Consider the following 19,013-nt stretch of genomic DNA (forward strand, 5'->3'; position numbering starts at 1 on the left):
TACAACCAAATTTGTATAATAATTCTTACGAAACAAAAAATTCAATACAAAATTTCATTTATCAACATCTCATGATAAATTCAATACAAAATTTCATCATATAATAACATAATCTCACGATTTAATTGTTATAAATATCGTTGTACGATATTTTGGTTGTACCTTTAACATTATTGATAATTTTAACCATTAGATATTAAATTAGGACAATATCTTATAGCACTAGCAATAATTCCACGGTTACCAATGTCAGGAGTTCGATTTTCACGATTGCGATTTACCTTAATTAACATAATCTAAGTTTTTTCAAAAAAAGATTGAATATTTTTATATTTTAACTAAAAATTAGTTATAGTACATGTACATGATATTTTATTTTTCGAAGATAATAGATAGGAAAAAAAAATTTATTAGATTAAATGATATTTTTGTAATTTATATGTACATATGATTAGGAAGAGATACGATGCTGAGTATTGGTACTGTGTTTTAACGGATAACGAACAACTACAGTCTTTCAACCGCGGCCATTCATGGCCTCTTTTCTTGGATTCACTCTCGCTGTTTCAAATCCTCTTTCCCCTTTCGAAACCACGAAATTCGCAAAACCCAGAAATCAAGCAGCTAAAATTTTCTGCATAGGATGGGTAACTTATTTCCATTTCTCTTTTGCACACACCACATACCTGACATGTGTTCTAATAGATTGAAAATGAATTTTCGTTTGGTTTGGGAAGGAAGGATCCTGAAGGCATTCTGGGATCTCCCCAACCTGGTCATATCTCTAGGTTGGAGTTCAAGAGACGCCTTGACAAGGACGCTGATGCCAGAGAAGCCTTTGAACGCCAAGTCCGCGAAGAGAAAGACCGCCGCCGATCTCTTCGAGAGGTGGGTTTTTTCATAGTGTGTCGCGTCATACAATCCAAAGTTAATGTATGCTTGCTCAGAAAATTCTTGGTTTGATTTTTTTTTTCAAATTAATTGTGAAGTGGGAAATTTTTCCGCTTAATTGAATCGAAAAATATATGACTTGTTAGACGAACTTTTTCTGAGTTTTTCTGAGTAGCTGATTAGCAAATTAAAAGGAAAAAATGAAGCGTAATTTTTATGTTTTTTTTTTGAAAAAATACTTTCTTGTTGTGAGTGTTTTGGCCAATTCACAGAGTTAGCTTATTGCTTTGGACGAACTCTCTTGTTACTCCCCACTCGTGATCACGAAGCACACACACAAAGAAAAATAAAAATTGCACGAGACAGAAAGGATTTACGTGGTTCGGCCTTGAATGACCTACATCCACGGGAAGAAAGAAGACTGATTTCTTTATTGAATCACCAGGGAGTAATTACCAATACAATGATTAACCATAGCACTACAGAAGATTTCTTTCAAGCTTTTTCTCCTTGATCTCTTCCTTTCTGATGTGTATCTGCTGTCACGTATTCTCCATTGTATCTCTCTTTTTTTTCTATCAGCAGGGAGTTGCCGTATATATAGAACGAGCTGGCCTCTGTTTCTGTTTTCCCACAGCTTATCCCAACTCCCCACAGTAACGGCTCTCAACTCCCCTAACAGAATATAACCGGTTGGTCCAAATCAATGTTTTAAACTCCCATTGACTTATAGTGCAGCATGTCTTTGAGAGACACCCAACCTATACCCAACATTTCTATCGATTTGACCAGCAGCGGAATGCTTACTTTGGAAATCGTAATCTTTATTTAATAAAATGTTTGATCTTTTTTCATGTTACATTAGTCTCGGGTGATACCGGATACTACAGCTGAGCTAGTTGAGTATTTACTTGACACTGAAGCCCGGGAGATCGAATTCGAGATTGCAAGATTGAGGTCCAGGTCAGTCTTTATTGTCTTCCTGATTTAATAAGTCATTCAATATACTTGCATATCACACATACTGTCAGCATGAGATTCAAAGGTAACTGTCCTTGCGTGGAATATAACTTGCATCATGCTATCCGTTGGAAAATTTCATCCTGAAGAAAGTCGAAAGTTATTTAATTTGTTTTGTCACCAAATCTTTTAGTCTGTACAATGGTTGGTAGTTTTAGATTTTTTTATTTGAGAAAATTAAATGTTGCTCCAATTAACTGGAAGAATTATAATAGCAAGTAGCAATCAACAAAATTTATCCAAGGGGAGCAGCTGTTATCCTACCCAAGAACCAAGCTTCGAAAACATGCTTCAGTAATATACCGAAATCATCGTTGGAGGTGGTCCTGGGTGTTGATGGGAAGTGAAAGGAGAAAGTTTGGAGGTTCACAGCTTGTGTTCTAAGAAAAAAATAAATTGAAAGGGAGCCGCCCCGCATAATAATACTTGTGGATGTTGAACATTAATGATGTAAAACCTCTCCCTTTTTATCGTTGTGAATCTGTATTCTCTGTATGCAGATTGGACGATGAGTTTTTCTCGTATCTGAGACTGGAACTCGGAAAACTGAGGTTTGCTGTGTCCAAAACTCAGGTTTGTCTCTAAACCGTGCCTCACTTGGTTTCCAGTCAGATCAAAGAAGTATCTGTATCCAATTATTTCCATGTAGGATATTGAAGACAGAGTAATTGAGCTCGAAACGCTTCAAAAGGCTCTGGAAGAAGGAATAGGTTGTTATATTCATCTCTCATTAAAGTCATGTGAGAGTAGTTCCATTTATTTATTTTTCTTGAAACATACCAATTTTTCATTTTGTACTTAAATTTTTCTGCAGAAGCATATGACAAATTGCAATCAGAACTCGTAAGAGCAAGGAAAAGCTTACTGGAAATCTTGACATCAAAGAACGTCAAGGCTACTGTATGCCACTTCAATTTATTTATCGGACCCTTGTTTCTTGGGATGTATATGAGTTTAATTTCTTTAGGGTCATTGGTAACTTGTTGTTGCATGCAGCTATTGGACTTGGTTGAGCGGAATGAGGTGAATAGATCTTTGTTGACACTTCTCGATGAAAATATCTTTGATGCGCATCAAGCTAACCAGGTGATGGATGCCAAAAGCTAGAATTATTGTCCATTTCCAATCATAACTGAACAAAACATCTTTCAATTGGAAAAAAATATCCCTGAGATTTTATGTAGAAAATCTCGAGGCTCTAGATATAAAAAAAACCTTCAGTTTCGGAATCAATACATGTACCCAAAGCTCTTGTTTTATTTTGCTATTTCTATATGCATACATTTAGCCTCTCCGAAAAGGGCTCTCTTTTTCATCGGTCAGCAAAGTCACTTTAGGATAATCATGCAATGCATTATCTTTTACAACTGAAATTTCTCAAATTTAATTCTTTGTTTAGATTTCTAATACTTTTTACTAAAACCTTTGGATGCAGACGCAAGCTGCAGCATATATGGAAAAGCTTCGTGGGACGATGCTCAAGTATATAACCGTTTGACTGAACAATATGATGTGGAGTTGGGTATTCTGTAGCCTTTTCTTCTAAAATCTAAATGCAGAAAAATTATTGGGGGAATCTTCATCACGGGATCAGCAATTAGCCAATGATACAGTTCGTTTTCTAGGCTTTTGTCCTATAGTTTCGAGTAAATGCAGTCTCTTTCATTGAATAAGATCAAAATTTTATTTGTATGATATAAAGAATTTGGAATTTTTTCAGTTTTTTATCTAATTAAGTTAGTAATTATGGGGCAATTGAGCAAGAGTGAGCCAAAGGGTAGTCATTTCTCCCTACTTATTTCATGCAAAAATCTCTAGTAATTTTGTTTAGAAAATGTGTGTTTAATTTTATCTTTTAAAATTTATTTATAATTCATGTTGTGTTATGAAAACTCAAAATTCTTTTACAACCAACAATTAAACTTCTTTTAAAACTTTATGAGACATAGACTTGTTCAATGTTATCTGAAAATGTTATTTTTTGTATTAGATGATGTGATCATTTGAATTCAAAATAATATCATATGGACATAACCAATTTTGAGGGGCAGACAAACCATTTTAATATATTTAATAATATATATGTAATTGTTACTTAAAATAAGTCTAAAGTTTAAACAACGAAGAACAGCAGATAAGCACAGCATAACGATGCAAAGATCACATTGACAGCTCTCTGCATCTTGGGCATGTGTGAACAGAACAAGTTTTGATTTGTCAGAGATTTTGCTTTTAACACACGATAAACTTTTTATTGTTAAGATCTGAGTTGAACACTGAACTCCATCACCAACCATGACTTAGATTTGACTTGTCCATTATTATAAACAATATTTTCAACTTTTGTCTATTATTTTAGTCTGCCAATGTTTGTTGCATTATATTGTTACTTTGCTGACAACATTTTTGGAATCGTATATATTTGTTATCTACAAAAAAAAATTTGGTTAGGTGGCCCTTCAAAGAAGCTCCTCTAAAGTACTCAGCATAAAATCCCCCGAACACACTTGCTTAAACACTTCGAAATTATAATGGCAAAACATATCATTTTCATGGCACTTCTTCTCTTGTCTTTGCAACACATACCTGTCAAAATATCAGCAGAATTTGCTCTTCACTCAAACCCTAATCCCATAGAGTTTATCAAAGAAGAATGCGGATCCACTCGCTATCCGGCTCTCTGCATCCAATGCCTCTCCAATTACTCCACCACAATCCAGAAAAGCCCCTGGAACCTAGCTCAAATTGCTCTTTCAATAAGTCTAAGTCGAGCCCTATATGTGTCTAGCTTCGTCTCCAAACTTCTTACCAGAAAGGGAATGAAACCGATTGTGTTCCGAGCCACAAAAGATTGTGTAGACAATATAGGGAACGCAGTCAATCAGCTCACCAGTTCCATAAAGGAGCTTGAGGGGATGAAACGTCCTATGAACGATCAGGATTTCTTATGGCACGTTAGCAACGTGCAGACATGGGTTAGCTCGGCTCTGACAGACCAAACTACGTGTCTGGATGGATTCTCGGGGTCTGCCACGGATGGATATGCGAAGGTGGCTATAAAGAGTAGAGTCTCGTATTGCGCACAAGTTACAAGTAATGCACTTGCATTGGTTAATCGCTTTGCAGCTACGCATGCATGAACGTGCCTTTCATTTTGTGTTAATTTACCATGATCAGATACCTACTTTTGCAGAGGTGTTTTGAATAAACTGAGTAACGTAACTCTATAAGGTTTCTTATCAGCTTTGTGTTTAATGTTTTTTAGTGTAATGTTTGTGGTTCACATGAGGTAATAACTATTAGGATTTGGAGATTGTTTTCTTGTAATGTTTCATTCTATCCTCTACCGGGAGAACTTCTCAATGTGTCCGGGAAAGTCATCGGATTGGGGTAGACCTCACCAAAACCACAGTCCAATGCTTGCTGCAAAAAGTGGAAAAAATTCAACGTTTGTCCCCCAAATCCGCAAATGGATTTTGCATTTACCAATTTCTATTTCAATGAAAACTCACATATATAGTACGTCTATATACTATATTTTCTCAAGTGAATCAATCATCCCACGTGCTCCCCACAATTACAATTAAAAATACAAATAATTTATTTTGTTGTAAGACTCAAAACTTTGAATACGATTTAATTTGCCAATTAACTTTGAAATTACAAAAAAAAAAAAAAAAAAACTAAATCAAAGCAGACCTAATATTTTAAAAACTTATATTAGAATATTGTAGCTCTTGGAATTTGGATCCTCTACTGTGTTGAAAACACAGTACTTGGTGTTGTGCACTTTGTACACGAGATAATCACATGATCATGTCGTTTAATCTGACAACTTTTTAAATTTATCTCATATGGTGTGATGTCTACAAGATGATCACGTTATCATCTCACGTAAAAAAGTACACAACATCAAATATTATTTTTTCAGCATAGTAGAGGATCCAAATATGTAGCTCTTACGCTCACATGCATAATGACGGATAATGGGCATGGATGATGCGAGACTCACGGTTGTATTTCGTTTCATTTTTTTAGAAATATGAAAACAACGTACTTTCATCTCGGGTGGGTTCATAAATTAAGCAAATAAACTTTTTAAACTTGAGAAACTAAATTTTAAATAACTCGTAAAACATATTTTGTTTAAAAAGTGATATAATTTTGTTTGATTCGACATAATTAAAACGTTTCTTAATTCCCAAAAAAAAAAATTCAAACATACGTCATATTTCGGAATATAATTTTGAAATAATATATCAGTCTTCTATTTTTCACGTATTAAGATGAGTTACAGTGGGAAAAAAATCATAATTGACTAGCGTTGATTCATTGATGTGCGTAGCATGTGAAACCTACCTGCCACGTGATTTTTTTGTTTATGTACTGGTTGAAGGTTTTATATTAATGTGCTAAACTAAATATAAATTATAATTTTTTTAAACATCATTAATAATAATATATATATATATATATAAATAAAATTAAATAAAACACAAGAAGATTATAAAATGAAAATGTCAATTTGGGGAATACTCTGTTTCGATATATCGCATTCTCTTCAAACTCATCCATGAAAACGGTGGATGCATAAATAAAAATAATATGACGATAATTAAGTTAAGAAATGTAATCGATTTTAGATTTGGACATCTAATTATACAATCCAGAACTAAAGGAATCCGATATTTCATTGGATATGCGTGAGACCGATTCATATTTCTTTATACATACTTTTCTCTACCAAAACCCAAAACCATCGAATTCATTTTTCAACTCAGTGGACACGCTATTCCATTTCTCTTTGGGAAGAAAATGCAAGTCACTGAATGGACTTCAAATTAATTGATCATAAATGACTAAATTGATCATAAATAATATCTAACATCCAAATTTCAGATACAATATCAAATCAAATAACTCCATTTAAATAAAATCCACCCACTCAAACACATCCATTTTTTTCAAGTCGGAGAGGAGTGACCAAGCCAAAGTACTTCACATGAAATGGCTCCAACAGAAAATCAATGCACAAAAATACCACCACACCAACTTACAAATCTAAAATGACTTTTCACCAAAGGATCGACGACAATAATTCTTAACAGGAAATGTCTCAATTAAGCTTAATCTGTGAGTAGCAACTCCATCATACAGGCTCCAAATGTGAGTAGACATATGAGAAGGTACATGGATCAAAATACCACGGAACTGTAAAAATGCGATAGGTTACACCAATTCCATTAAATAGATATCTAATTACCGCTCTTTCCTCATTATCCCGTCGAGCTTTGCTTATTTGACTTGGACGATTCCTGCATTGATCAGCTTCTGTATCTTGTCCATCACCAGAGGGTTCTTCATGTGTTCCTGTGCTGACTTCGGATTCTCTTGGAAGTCAACTAGGACCTATTATTCCAGCACGAGATGCATAACATCTATAATCAATACTCAAGCCAGAATACAATAAGACCAACTATGTTTGAATAATAACAAAGGTTAAGGCTAACCTTGAGATATGCCAAATTGTCAATAAGTTAACCAAACCTTAGATGTGGCTAAAAAACTCAACCTCGAGAGGTATCATAATTATGACTATTGAAACTGGAAATGGGGCCAAAAAGTTTTAGAGAAATTCATGCCCAACATAACTTTATGCCTATCACATCAACTCAACAAGTGCATTCAATACCATTTGATCATGAGCTGAACCAGGTATGTCCGTGAGATATGCATAATCCAATGGTGAGGGGTTCAGCAAACAAAATAATCTTTTACCCGTACCTGTCTCATTACTGGATCTGTCAAAATGTTTTGAATTTCTGGATCCTGCATCCCCTTAGCCTGTAAATAGTGCACACATATATAATCATAATAGTAGTCATAGCTAAATTACAAGGATGCCGAAAGTAAAGTGCGTTTACCTGTCTCTCCTTCAATTCCTCTGGTGTCAAATCTCCACGACTACCCTTGTTTATCTGCTCCACACATCTGCAAGAAAACAGGATGGGCTCCAAATAATTATGCTATAGGAATAAAAACGACTCATAGCTGCAGCATGAGTTGAAACATCAACAAAAAGAACCAATAATCAAACTACCTCTTGATACCATCAAGCAATTCCTGATTTCGAGGATCGTGCTTCAAACCCTCCTGGTATGTTTCTAATGCTTTCTGGTACTCTTTCATGAAAAACTGGATGGCCCCTTTTCTGGTGTAACCTTTCGAAAAAGTTGGATCGAGTTCAATACATTTTTCAGCATCTTTGAGTCCCTCGGGCATTGCCCCAAGTTTTGTATAACAAGCAGCCCTATTGCTATATGACTGCAAATTCGACAAAATAAAAAATGATAAAAATTACTAGGAAGCTGTATACACAGAAACAGTCTCATAACACTAAATGTAAAGTACCTTGGCATCTTTTGGGTTCCTTTTTATCGCTTCGTTATAGTGCATGATAGCGTCAGGGTATTTCTGCTCTTTAAAAAACTGATTACCTGCAATTGAACAAAAAAATTGTCTGATTATCTACTGTCTAATACGATTAATTCTACTAGATGAGCAGAAAAGGCTGTCCTACCTTTCTCACGCTCCTCATCAGCTATTTGTGGATCAAAGTATTCTTGTTGCTCTAGATCTTTTTTTGCCTTCTCAGCATCGTTGAGCTTCTTCAGAGTGTCGGGATTTCGGTGTTCGGTAAGGGCTTTCTGGAAAGTCTCAATGGCAATGTCAAAATCTTTAGAAGTTTTGCTCATCTTCACCAAGGCTGTTCCTTTTCTAGTCAAGGCCCTGGCTATCATCTTGAAATCTGATCTGAGTTCTCTGCCCCTTTCAACAGCTTTGTCGCAATCTTTAATGCAGTCTTCGTACTAAATCAATAGCAAAATGAAGACATGAAGCTTCAAATTAAATACCACAACAAGAAAATAAGTTACTTTACTTGCAGTATAGGAGAGTAAGGAGAAACAGTCACAAAATATGGCTGCCTTGGGCATAATGACAAAAGACACCACCGTTTTGCCGAACAAAGCAAAGAAAATTTTGTAGCATTAAAATACAAACGCTACTCACATGCAACATCACAAATGATAGACAACAACAGGGTCCATTTTATTCTGGCCCTTGTGAATTACTAAAAGATTGATACTCCATACCAATGTTCTAAAAAATGGGATTAAACGCAGACTGAACGAGATAAAAAGCGAAACATGACAAAAACACTACAATTTCGGCAAAAAAAAGGAAAAACGGTCCACTGGAGGTTGACTGCATTAAGCCTCATTAAACATGCTTAATCGCAATTAAGAAAGATATTTTTTTCCAAATTTTATATTAAAACCCTTTCAATTTACATCAATTAAAAACTCTAAAAAATATATACAAATGATGATGTTTAGCCAAATGAAAATGAATTTGCATCATATAATACGGAACATAGTTGTCAATAGCGCTTGCTATTGTGCGTAGCGAAGCCCTGTGGCTACGTCCACTGCATTTCGAGGTAGCGAGCGCTACGGTAAAGCAAAGCTACAAAACATTTTTTTTAAGAATTTGCTCCCGTGCCTCATGACTTGATAAAAATATACAAATAAAAGCAGCTTCATTCCAAAAAAAAAACAAATCGGAGCAAAAACGCCTGAACGATTTGGTGTTCATTAAGTACAACAGAGCTCTGAAACGTCGATATGATAATCGTGATTCCATTGATCTTATCATATTGAATGAAGTAGATGATGGCAATGAATGATTGGTAGGGAGACTGGAGGACGAAGTGCATGACTTTGTTCATTAAGGTTATGATTTGACTTGGCAAGATGTTAGAAATGTTTTAGATGAAGCCCAAAATGGGCCTCGAAGGCGACCCCTAAGTCCAAAGGGAAAAAGCCAATAAGAACATTTACTACCGTTGATCTTAGATGAATTCGACTTCGATGAAGAAAGTGAAAAAGAGAATGATGTTGAGCGTTATGCAATTTCAAATGAAGAAGATGGTCTCGATCTTGATGAAGAAGATGAATCTTAGATTATGTTTTCTAGTTTTAGAATTGCGGTTTTATGTGTATGGAACTTATATATTTGTCATTTAAACATAAACTGTCGAATTTATGTTCCTATATGCTATATATTACATATTTATATACTTTTTACATTTTACTTCCAAATAGCCCTTATTACACGCTATAGCCACGGGCAACCTTTGCTCTACGCACGATTGAAAACTATGACACGGAAGATGAGATGCATGAAAAAAGATGAGATAAAATTAGAATCTAACAAAGAAGACAAGATTTAGAATTTTTCGTGTGGTCTAATTGTAAACACTTGAAAAGTTTCATGAGCATATATCTTCTCTGAACTATTAACATTGTAAAATGAACATAAAAGCGACCAATTCAGCTAGCTCAAGCATGGGCATCTGGAGCAAGCGAACACACATATTCCAAAAAAATCATACGAGAATAGAATATGGTGCCCCTAATAGATAAATCAAATCATTTGATAATACTTTAAGCTCGTCAGATTATCATACAGATTAATTAGTTTGATGTTAAAAATTAGAAAACATGAACATTTTACAATCTCAAATCACTCTAATAAAGACATGCTTAGTAGCTCTAGCTGGTAAAATTAATTACATTTCTGGAAACACCTAAATGAATGAATATTGACATATTTCAACCTCAACGCAGCAATCACAAGAGTTAGAAGAGTAGATCACGTTTTTACCCTAATTTCACTATGTAAAAAGGTAAATAATAAATTTCACCCCTTTCCAAAAGTTAATACCCAATTTAACGATTAATATCTCAGATATCCTAGATCTCGCAGTTTTATCTAACATCATTTTCTAAAAGTTCAAACATCCTGATTTCCAATAATTGGATTGTGCTGACACTTTTGTTAAGATTGGAACTTGGACCTAACTCAACCTCAAAAGCTAGCTCAAGACGGGAGGATTGTCCAAGCCCATATATACAACTCCAAGGTTATTTATCCAACCGATGTGGGACAATTAACACACCCCTCTCATGGAGTTTACAAATGACCCAATTATGGGCAGAACGGGTGGCCTAATTATAGGCAGTCCAACACATAACGGTGGAACCCAGGCTTTGAAACCATGTTAAGATTGGAACTTGGACCTAACTCAACCCCAAAAGCTAGCTCAAGGGGAGGAGGATTGTCCAAGACCAAATATACAACTCCCAAGTATTTTATACAACCGATGTGGGACAACTAACACACCCCCCCCCCACGCCCAAGAATGAACATTTGGAGCGTGAAGTTTACAAATTACCCAATTATGGGCAGAACGTGTGACCAAACTATGGACAGTCCAGATGTTCATTCATGGGCGTGAGAGAGGTGTGTTGTCCCATATCGGTTGGATAAATAAACTTGGAATATATGGGCTTGGACAATCCTCCCACCTTGAGCTAGCTTTCGAGATTGAGTTAGGTTCAAGTTCCAATTTTAACAACTTTCCAAATGAATGACTAGACACCACTTTCCAAATGAATGACTAGACATAGCTAAACCAATAATCTACCTACACTACAATTCTTACATTTAGTTTAACATACGATAGCAATATATTCAACAATTTTGCTCCACGTCTGATGCTCAAGGTAATGAAAATTTCCTACTCCTATTAAAGGGTCAACACTACCACGGAAACTGACCGCCAAAATACTAGATATCATAAGAAAATTGCATTAAAAACAAACCAAAATAGGGAATAATGAAATAAACCTTGCCCATCTCCAAATAAACAGCTGCGCGATTAGTTAAGAATGAAATATCCTCATCGTCCAGATCAATGGCCTTAGAATAATGCTGAATTGCGGTCTCAAAATCCTTCTTCTTGTACGCAGCATTTCCATTCTCCTTCTCCTTCTGGGCCTGGGCCTTAATCTCCTTTTTCTCCTTCTCCTGAGTCTCCATTGGGTCAGTTTCGGGTTCAGGCACAGGCTCAGGTTCGGGCTTCTTCCACTCCCTTGACCCACCAGCAGTAGATGATGAGGAATCTTCAGCCGACGGCATCTCCGCATCTTCCTCCGGTGACCTTGTTTGGAACTTCAGATTCAACAAAGCCCCCAAAGCTTGCATAAGCCTCTGATCTTTCAAATACAAATTGAGATTATTCGGGTTCTTCTGAAGATCCTGCATCATCTTCACGAAATCTGGTTGTTGAAGAAACCCCCGTGTAGCAGGGTCGTTCGCCAGCCTCACCCACATCTCCGGACCGAAAGCATCACCGAATGGGCTAGCTCCCGGAACCGTCCTAGGCCTTGAGGCCCTGACAGATGCCCCCTCGGCATCCGACAATCCCGATTTCAGTGCTTCGTTGCTGGGATCGATCTCGAGACCCTTTTTATAAGCGGATACAGCATCGTCATAGTTGTGAAGGCCCATGTGCGCCGCACCTAGACGAGAATAGCCTTTGCTCCAGTCGGGCTTAAGCTCGACGGTCTTCTGAGCATCGGAAAGGGCCTCGGAGAAATTACCGAGGGAAGCAAAGGAGGCGGATCGATTAGAGTATAGGACGTGGTTGGTAGGGACCAAGTTAATGGCTTCAGTGAAATGGCTGACGGCGTCGGTGAAATTTCCAGCAGAGAATGCAGCGTTCCCTTTGGCCTTGGCTTCGTCGGCCATGAGTGGTTTCAACAATTAAGAGAATTGAGTGCGAAAAGGATATTAATTGGGCGGAAGACTATTAGGGTTTACGATGGTGGAGAAACAAAAAAAAAGGTGTAGAGTTCCTAGAGGCTTCGGTCGGGGATTTCTAGAAAGATCGGGACTTGCAGTAGAACATTGTAGAGTAATAATTGCTGTAAATGTAAAGAATATTCTGACCTGAAAACCTAAAAGATTGGCCCAATCTAAATTTAGTTGATTCGGTCCAGTCCAAATGATTCTGCATTTCCTGGCCCAAAAGAATTAGTCCAATTTCATTAACTTTTAATCTTTATTACAATCCAAATCCAAAAGGGCGAAAATATATATATAAAGTCCAATTTTTGAGTCTGAAAAATAATTGGTCGTCATTTTTTTCACGAGAATGCAAACAAAATCAAGTGGAATTGTTATGAAAAATGTTTTTTTTATATTATTTAAACGTTTTTTTGTGGAAAATAAATTTATGAAATCGTAAATTATTAAAATATATTCCAGATGACATATATTATTTCTTCTTACAAATTTTAATGTTACCAGTCATTTATATTTTAAATTTAAATATTACACTTTTCTGGAATAATTTGACTATCACTTAAAATATTGTTTTCATGAAAAATACATTAATGACATCCGTCATAAATTTAATATATTGTAAATGATATATAATACCTCTTGTTCTAATTTTTGTAAAAAAAATAAAATGGTTGTATAGTGGAGAAAAATTAATAACAAATTATTTTAGAGAATAATGATGATGGTTATTTTTATTTGAATATTGTGTGTTACTATAATGACAAGATGTTATAATATTATGCAAAAATTTGTGTGAGACGGTCTTACGGGTCGTATTTTGTGAGACGGATATCTTATTTGAGTCATCTATGAAAAAATATTACTTTTTATGCTAAGAGTATTACTTTTTATTGTGAGTATCGGTATGGTTGACTCATTTCACAGTTAAAGATTCGTGAGACCGTCTCACAAGAGATCTACTCATAATATTAATATAATTATTTAGAAAAAATTATATGTTATTTTATTACGTCATAAAAATTTTGAATAATATATGCAACTTAATATTTTAATTTATATTCTACGTTTTTTCTTAAAAAATTCTTAAAAATTGTTGTCCCGTTCAAAAAACCCAACACAGAGGCCTAGAAATTCTCGATACGGCCAGATCACATCTTTGAATGATTGATAACAAATTTACAATCTCCCCGTGCATATCCACATGTTACTCAATCTCCAGTTGCGGACCCACCTCCCATTCTTCCCTCCCAGGTGTCACTCTTCAGCTTTGCATGGCTGCACTCATCTTCAATATATACAAAAGCACGCACTGAGCAGGTGTGTTGCATTTCAAGATGGCGCTTTCTCGTTTTACTTCCATTCTGGTGGTGATGTTTCTGGTCGTGGCGCTGTCTTTCGAAGTTAGAGGGATAAGGTGGCAAGACCCATGGGACCCAATGATTCGTTTGCCGGTGGAGGGAGCCGAAACGGTGGAGAAAGTTCCGAGATGGGCGGTGCTGGTGGCGGGTTCGAATGGGTATGGGAATTATCGGCATCAGGTGAAGTTTTTATTCAAATGTTTATCACTTTCTTGACCGTAATTACATCCCAAGTGGTGTGAGATTAATTATATGTGGTGTTTATATTTTGTGATTTTCGTTTTCTAGTTGCTTTTAAATCACCTCAACTTCTCAATCCATTAAATTCGAATAGCGTGTAAAAAGAATTTCTGTTTTGAACAGAGAAAGGGAAGTCGTCTGAGTTTTCCTCTCTTGAGTTTTGGTCAAAGTAGTAAGAAATGGGTTATAAAATCCTCAGGATTTATTTTTGCTGAAATCTGTTGGCGTTTAATTCCAATTTTTATCTGTTCGTGTTGAAATCACTTTTTCCACAGGCTTGAGATTGGGAGATACGTCATAATAGAAGTTCTATTTCGACAACGTAACGTTCATCGTATATAAACTAGAAAGTAGGAGAAAAAGAATTATATCTGGAAGTAATATCCAAGTCATGAACTTGTACGGTGGAGGTGTGTTCAGATGCGCCACTCATGACGTATTTAGTGAACCTTTGGGTACTTGGTTATGTTCTTTAGTTAAAATTTATTAATAATTTTCCAAAGAGTGTATAGTAATCCAACTGCCACGAGTTGCTCTCGGTGGGGACAATTATTACTTGCAAAACGATCCCTATCGCAGTAATTTACAACTCATGGAGTCGAGGATCCCGACTTTTGTAGTTCCAATTGCTGTTTTATCGAAAATTTTACTCTACGATTCGTAACTTCAGGTTTTTGATGATGCAGGCTGATATTTGTCATGCATACCAGATACTGAAAAGAGGTGGTCTGAAAGATGAGAACATCATAGTTTTCATGTATGATGATATCGCAAATAATGATTTAAATCCAAGGAAAGGAATTATTATCAACCATCCGACAGGTGGGGATGTCTACGAAGGCGTTCCAAAGGTATTCTGAATTTGCATGAAGGAAATTTGCTCATGCCTTTTTGCTTGTCGGTTTAAGTTATTCTTTGTATATATCTTATTTCTACTGTTAAGAAATGCTGTAGTATCGTGTATACCAGGCTATTGTTTGGTTTGGAACTATTATTGGTCTAGGATATGCTGTTGTTTTGTCTAGAACAAATAGTGGTATAATTGACAGTTTTGCAAGTGGTTTTGACAATAATAAGCATATGTCACTCTTGCATTATATTTCAAGCTCCTGGTTAGTTCTCAATCTACTCCTTTGTTTCATGTGTGTTAGGCCTAAGTTATGTTACTGTATGTTTTTGCTTTATTATATGCAGGAATAGACAAGAATTTGTGACAGGTGAAATAATGTATTTCTGGATAAAATTTGTAAACATCTTGTGAAATTGGGAAAATGATCTTTGATTTTTTCAGACATGGTAGAGCTCGAAAAAATCAAGTTGGCGTTGAGAGTTATTTTTAATATAAGTTGACATTAACAAGTTGACGACTTTATTCTAAATATCCTCGACGGCTGCTTGTTATAGGATTACACTGGTGACCAAGTTACTGCTGAGAACTTATATGCGGTGATACTTGGAGACAAAAGCTCTGTGAAAGGTGGAAGTGGGAAAGTTGTCGATAGTAAATCTAATGATAGAATATTTATATACTATTCTGATCATGGTGGCCCAGGAGTCCTAGGTAAATTGTTTTGATACTTGATCACTAAAAAATCAATTGGACTCTAAATATTGTGTTATTTACCGATTGAAAAATTGTGGTTTGATTTATTTTAATTTCAGGAATGCCCAACATGCCATACCTTTATGCAAAGGATTTTGTTGAAGTTCTGAAAAAGAAGCATGCAACTGGAACCTACAGAGAAATGGCAAGTGGTTTCACGATTCTGGACTTGTTTTCAAGCATTGCTGGTTGAGAAATGAATTGTTTAATTACTAAAATCTTAGAGGTGCTGAAAACAAGAGTAATGACACTCTTTGTCTATTTTTCCAGAAATTTGGCTTTTGCCACTATCATTATAATTTTTATGGATGTTCCTAGTCTCCTCAGCCCCCTTGTTTTATCTCACTGAATGGTGTGTCATGTCATAAATTTCTACTTGTCAGGTTCTTCTTATAAGCTGACCTGTGAACTTAAAATGTAAATTTATAGGTTATATATGTTGAAGCTTGCGAGAGTGGGAGCTTATTTGAAGGGATGATGCCAGATAACCTGAACATCTATGTGACAACCGCATCAAATGTAGAAGAGAATAGCTGGGGAACTTATTGTCCAGGGATGGATCCTCCTCCACCTCCGGAGTATATCACATGTTTGGGAGATTTGTATAGTGTTGCTTGGATGGAAGACAGGTATTCGATTTTTTTTTTTAATGTCGTCCTTGGATGTTTGCTTTTCAAATTATTGATGGAGCTACACAGCCAATGCTCTGATTGTATGAACTTTCCTTCACACTGGTGATTTATGAACATTCAAAGAATTTCTGGTGCCATGCATGTTGAAAGTGATTTGCTAGAGGAAATTAAGATATTTGATCTTGCAATTTGCAATATCTTGATTCTTCGTAAATATGGTGCATCAGTTCTTTGAGGTGCCATGCATGTTGAAAGTGATTTCTCGAGGAAATCTAGATATTTGATCTTGCATTTTGCAATATTTGATTCTTCGTAAATATTGTGCATCAGTAAAGGTTGAATAGTTGTTGAAGCTGAGATTTCCTATTAGCATTAACTACTGGAATTTGGAAAGGGACTTCTACTCATTTCTAAATCATTTTTGCTCTAGTGAATCTCACAACCTCGAAAGAGAGACAATAGGGCAACAATATCAACAGGTGATATTCAAATCAAATGCTTGCTAACTCCATGCTAGGAAAACATGTGAATTTTTAAAACGCATTTTATGCAGGTGAAGGACAGAACGTCTAACCATAATACCTACAGTACTGGATCTCATGTGATGGAATATGGAAACAAGAAATTTAAACCGGAGAAGCTATCTCTGTTTCAAGGTTTTGATCCTGCAACCATGGACTTTCCGCCAAACAGGGTACACCACACCAAATCTCACATGGATGTTGTCAATCAGAGGGACGCAGATCTCCTATTTCTGTGGGAAAGGGTAAGCCATTTTTAACATAGATAGGAATCGAGGCCTCGAGCCTATGGGGTTAAAATTTTGTGGTTCAAGCATTCCTTTTTTTCCCTCCGTAAAATGTTTGCATAGGTCATGGAGACTAGGTAGCTAGCTTATATCCTGAACAAGAGTATGTTATATTCACAGTACAAAATCATGAAAGACCCTACGGAAAAGGCGGAAGTTATGAAGCAGATAACCGACACAATATTGCACAGAAAACGGTTGGATGGTAGCATAGATATCATTGGCCTAGTTTTATTTGGTCCAGAAAATGGACCGTCAGTTCTCAGTTCCGTGAGAGGCCGTGGTTTGCCGCTAGTCGATGACTGGGAGTGTTTGAAATCAATGGTAAGCTTTTTTTTCGTTTTTTTATCACTTTGCTTGTGCAGATGTTTCTTGAATTTTTTTTCAATGTCAATTGAAACGAGTCCATCTCAGGTTCGGTTGTTTGAGGCACGTTGTGGTTCATTAACTCAGTATGGCATGAAACACATGCGAGCATTTGCTAACATGTGCAATCAGGGGGTTTCCAGTGCAAAAATGGAGGAAGCTTGTAAGGCTGCCTGTGGCAGACACAATTTCACGAAATGGAATCCTATGACATCTGGTTATAGCGCCTAGTCATTGCAACTATTTGTAATTGTTAATACTGGATAACCTTTCCTGTAACATAATAAACTTGGGAGTTGTTTCAATCGGTCCTGGCACAAATTTATACTCTAATTTGGAATCGTTAGAAGAATCTTGCAGATGAGAGTTAAAACGACGTCCCCGTAAGAACAAGGTATCGTTTGAGACGAAGCATCTTTTTGACAAAATCCCATTCCAACGCTAGACCGTTTGTGTCGGTGGTATGTGATCACAAGTTTGCATACAAATTTAACCAAAAATGAAAAGATTAAACGTAGGGCCATTCAGTCATGTGATGATATAATATTCTAGTCATCTCGTCCGCAAAAACAATGTCCCCGTATGAGCTGTAACATTTGGGACGACACTATTTATTGCAGTCCCCGTCTGTTTTGCAAACTGATTCGAAGTTATCTGTTGGGCTATCGCCCGTGCTCACTCTGAGAAGGCTTTTGATTTTCCTACAACCATGGAAACTTGCCAACCTGCAAAATGTTGAATAAAACCAGACTTCACAAATAAAAAGGAGAATAATGTCAACTATATATTCATCATTTCCTAAGATTTTTAGTTTTGACAAACAGTAACAACAATAATAATAAGAAATAAATCGAAAAGATCATTACTTGGTAATCTAATTGATTCAACTTGATATTTTTGAATTATATTACATATATTAAATAAAATTTTGTCATGATACAGTATATTATGAATTATATTACTCATATATTATTCCATGCAAATTTTATGATCTGTATATATCAAATGAATAAGTAAATTGTCGATAAAATGCCATAGACAATGTATTGATCGACTTTCCCGAGGGGGAATAATCTGCAATGCGAAGAGTACGACAAGATGAAGAGTCTCGAGAAATGGACAATTAAAGGCCTGATGAAGAAAGAACAAAAATCATAGACGTCTTTTTGTGAATGAAATTTGATAACCCACGTGTTTATTTTTGAATTTTGTAGCCTCATGAAATAGAGTTTTTATTTTTAAATAGTTTCTGTGGACTAGGAAAATATATCTGTACATTATATATGGACATCGAACAACGTCCCCGTCTTCTCGAGTGATGTGGTCGAATAGGGGATGGGATCCACTAAAATGCAAGAATCCCTCAAATTGAATTTTTATTA

General features: G+C 35.9%; 4 protein-coding genes across 4 annotated transcripts; 3 read left to right on the plus strand and 1 right to left on the minus strand.

Annotated features, from left to right (window-relative positions):
* Window positions 1-450: 450 nt before the first annotated feature.
* Window positions 451-3,666, plus strand: LOC142555723 (uncharacterized). The gene is made up of 8 exons (XM_075666781.1): window positions 451-647; window positions 742-888; window positions 1,757-1,854; window positions 2,412-2,484; window positions 2,561-2,621; window positions 2,726-2,811; window positions 2,908-2,997; window positions 3,347-3,666. Exons 1-8 carry the CDS (start codon window positions 534-536, stop codon window positions 3,407-3,409), a joined length of 732 nt encoding a protein of 243 aa, XP_075522896.1. The 5' UTR covers window positions 451-533; the 3' UTR covers window positions 3,410-3,666.
* Window positions 3,667-4,078: 412 nt separating this feature from the next.
* Window positions 4,079-5,348, plus strand: LOC142556679 (21 kDa protein-like). The gene has a single exon (XM_075668163.1). It carries the CDS (start codon window positions 4,443-4,445, stop codon window positions 5,049-5,051), a length of 609 nt encoding a protein of 202 aa, XP_075524278.1. The 5' UTR covers window positions 4,079-4,442; the 3' UTR covers window positions 5,052-5,348.
* Window positions 5,349-6,908: 1,560 nt separating this feature from the next.
* LOC142555724 (hsp70-Hsp90 organizing protein 3-like) lies at window positions 6,909-12,715 on the minus strand. The gene is made up of 7 exons (XM_075666782.1): window positions 11,665-12,715; window positions 8,492-8,780; window positions 8,323-8,408; window positions 8,012-8,235; window positions 7,836-7,902; window positions 7,696-7,755; window positions 6,909-7,320 (listed from the first exon to the last, which is right to left on the minus strand). Exons 1-7 carry the CDS (start codon window positions 12,565-12,567, stop codon window positions 7,207-7,209), a joined length of 1,743 nt encoding a protein of 580 aa, XP_075522897.1. The 5' UTR covers window positions 12,568-12,715; the 3' UTR covers window positions 6,909-7,206.
* Window positions 12,716-13,782: 1,067 nt separating this feature from the next.
* On the plus strand, window positions 13,783-17,936 carry LOC142555725 (legumain-like). The gene is made up of 9 exons (XM_075666784.1): window positions 13,783-14,162; window positions 14,909-15,073; window positions 15,627-15,783; window positions 15,885-15,970; window positions 16,255-16,454; window positions 16,888-16,936; window positions 17,011-17,223; window positions 17,386-17,589; window positions 17,680-17,936. Exons 1-9 carry the CDS (start codon window positions 13,959-13,961, stop codon window positions 17,860-17,862), a joined length of 1,461 nt encoding a protein of 486 aa, XP_075522899.1. The 5' UTR covers window positions 13,783-13,958; the 3' UTR covers window positions 17,863-17,936.
* Window positions 17,937-19,013: the final 1,077 nt, after the last annotated feature.

The sequence above is a fragment of the Primulina tabacum genome, chromosome 9, assembly GCF_025594145.1.
Source record: "Primulina tabacum isolate GXHZ01 chromosome 9, ASM2559414v2, whole genome shotgun sequence".
In the NCBI taxonomy this organism is placed as follows: domain Eukaryota; kingdom Viridiplantae; phylum Streptophyta; class Magnoliopsida; order Lamiales; family Gesneriaceae; genus Primulina; species Primulina tabacum.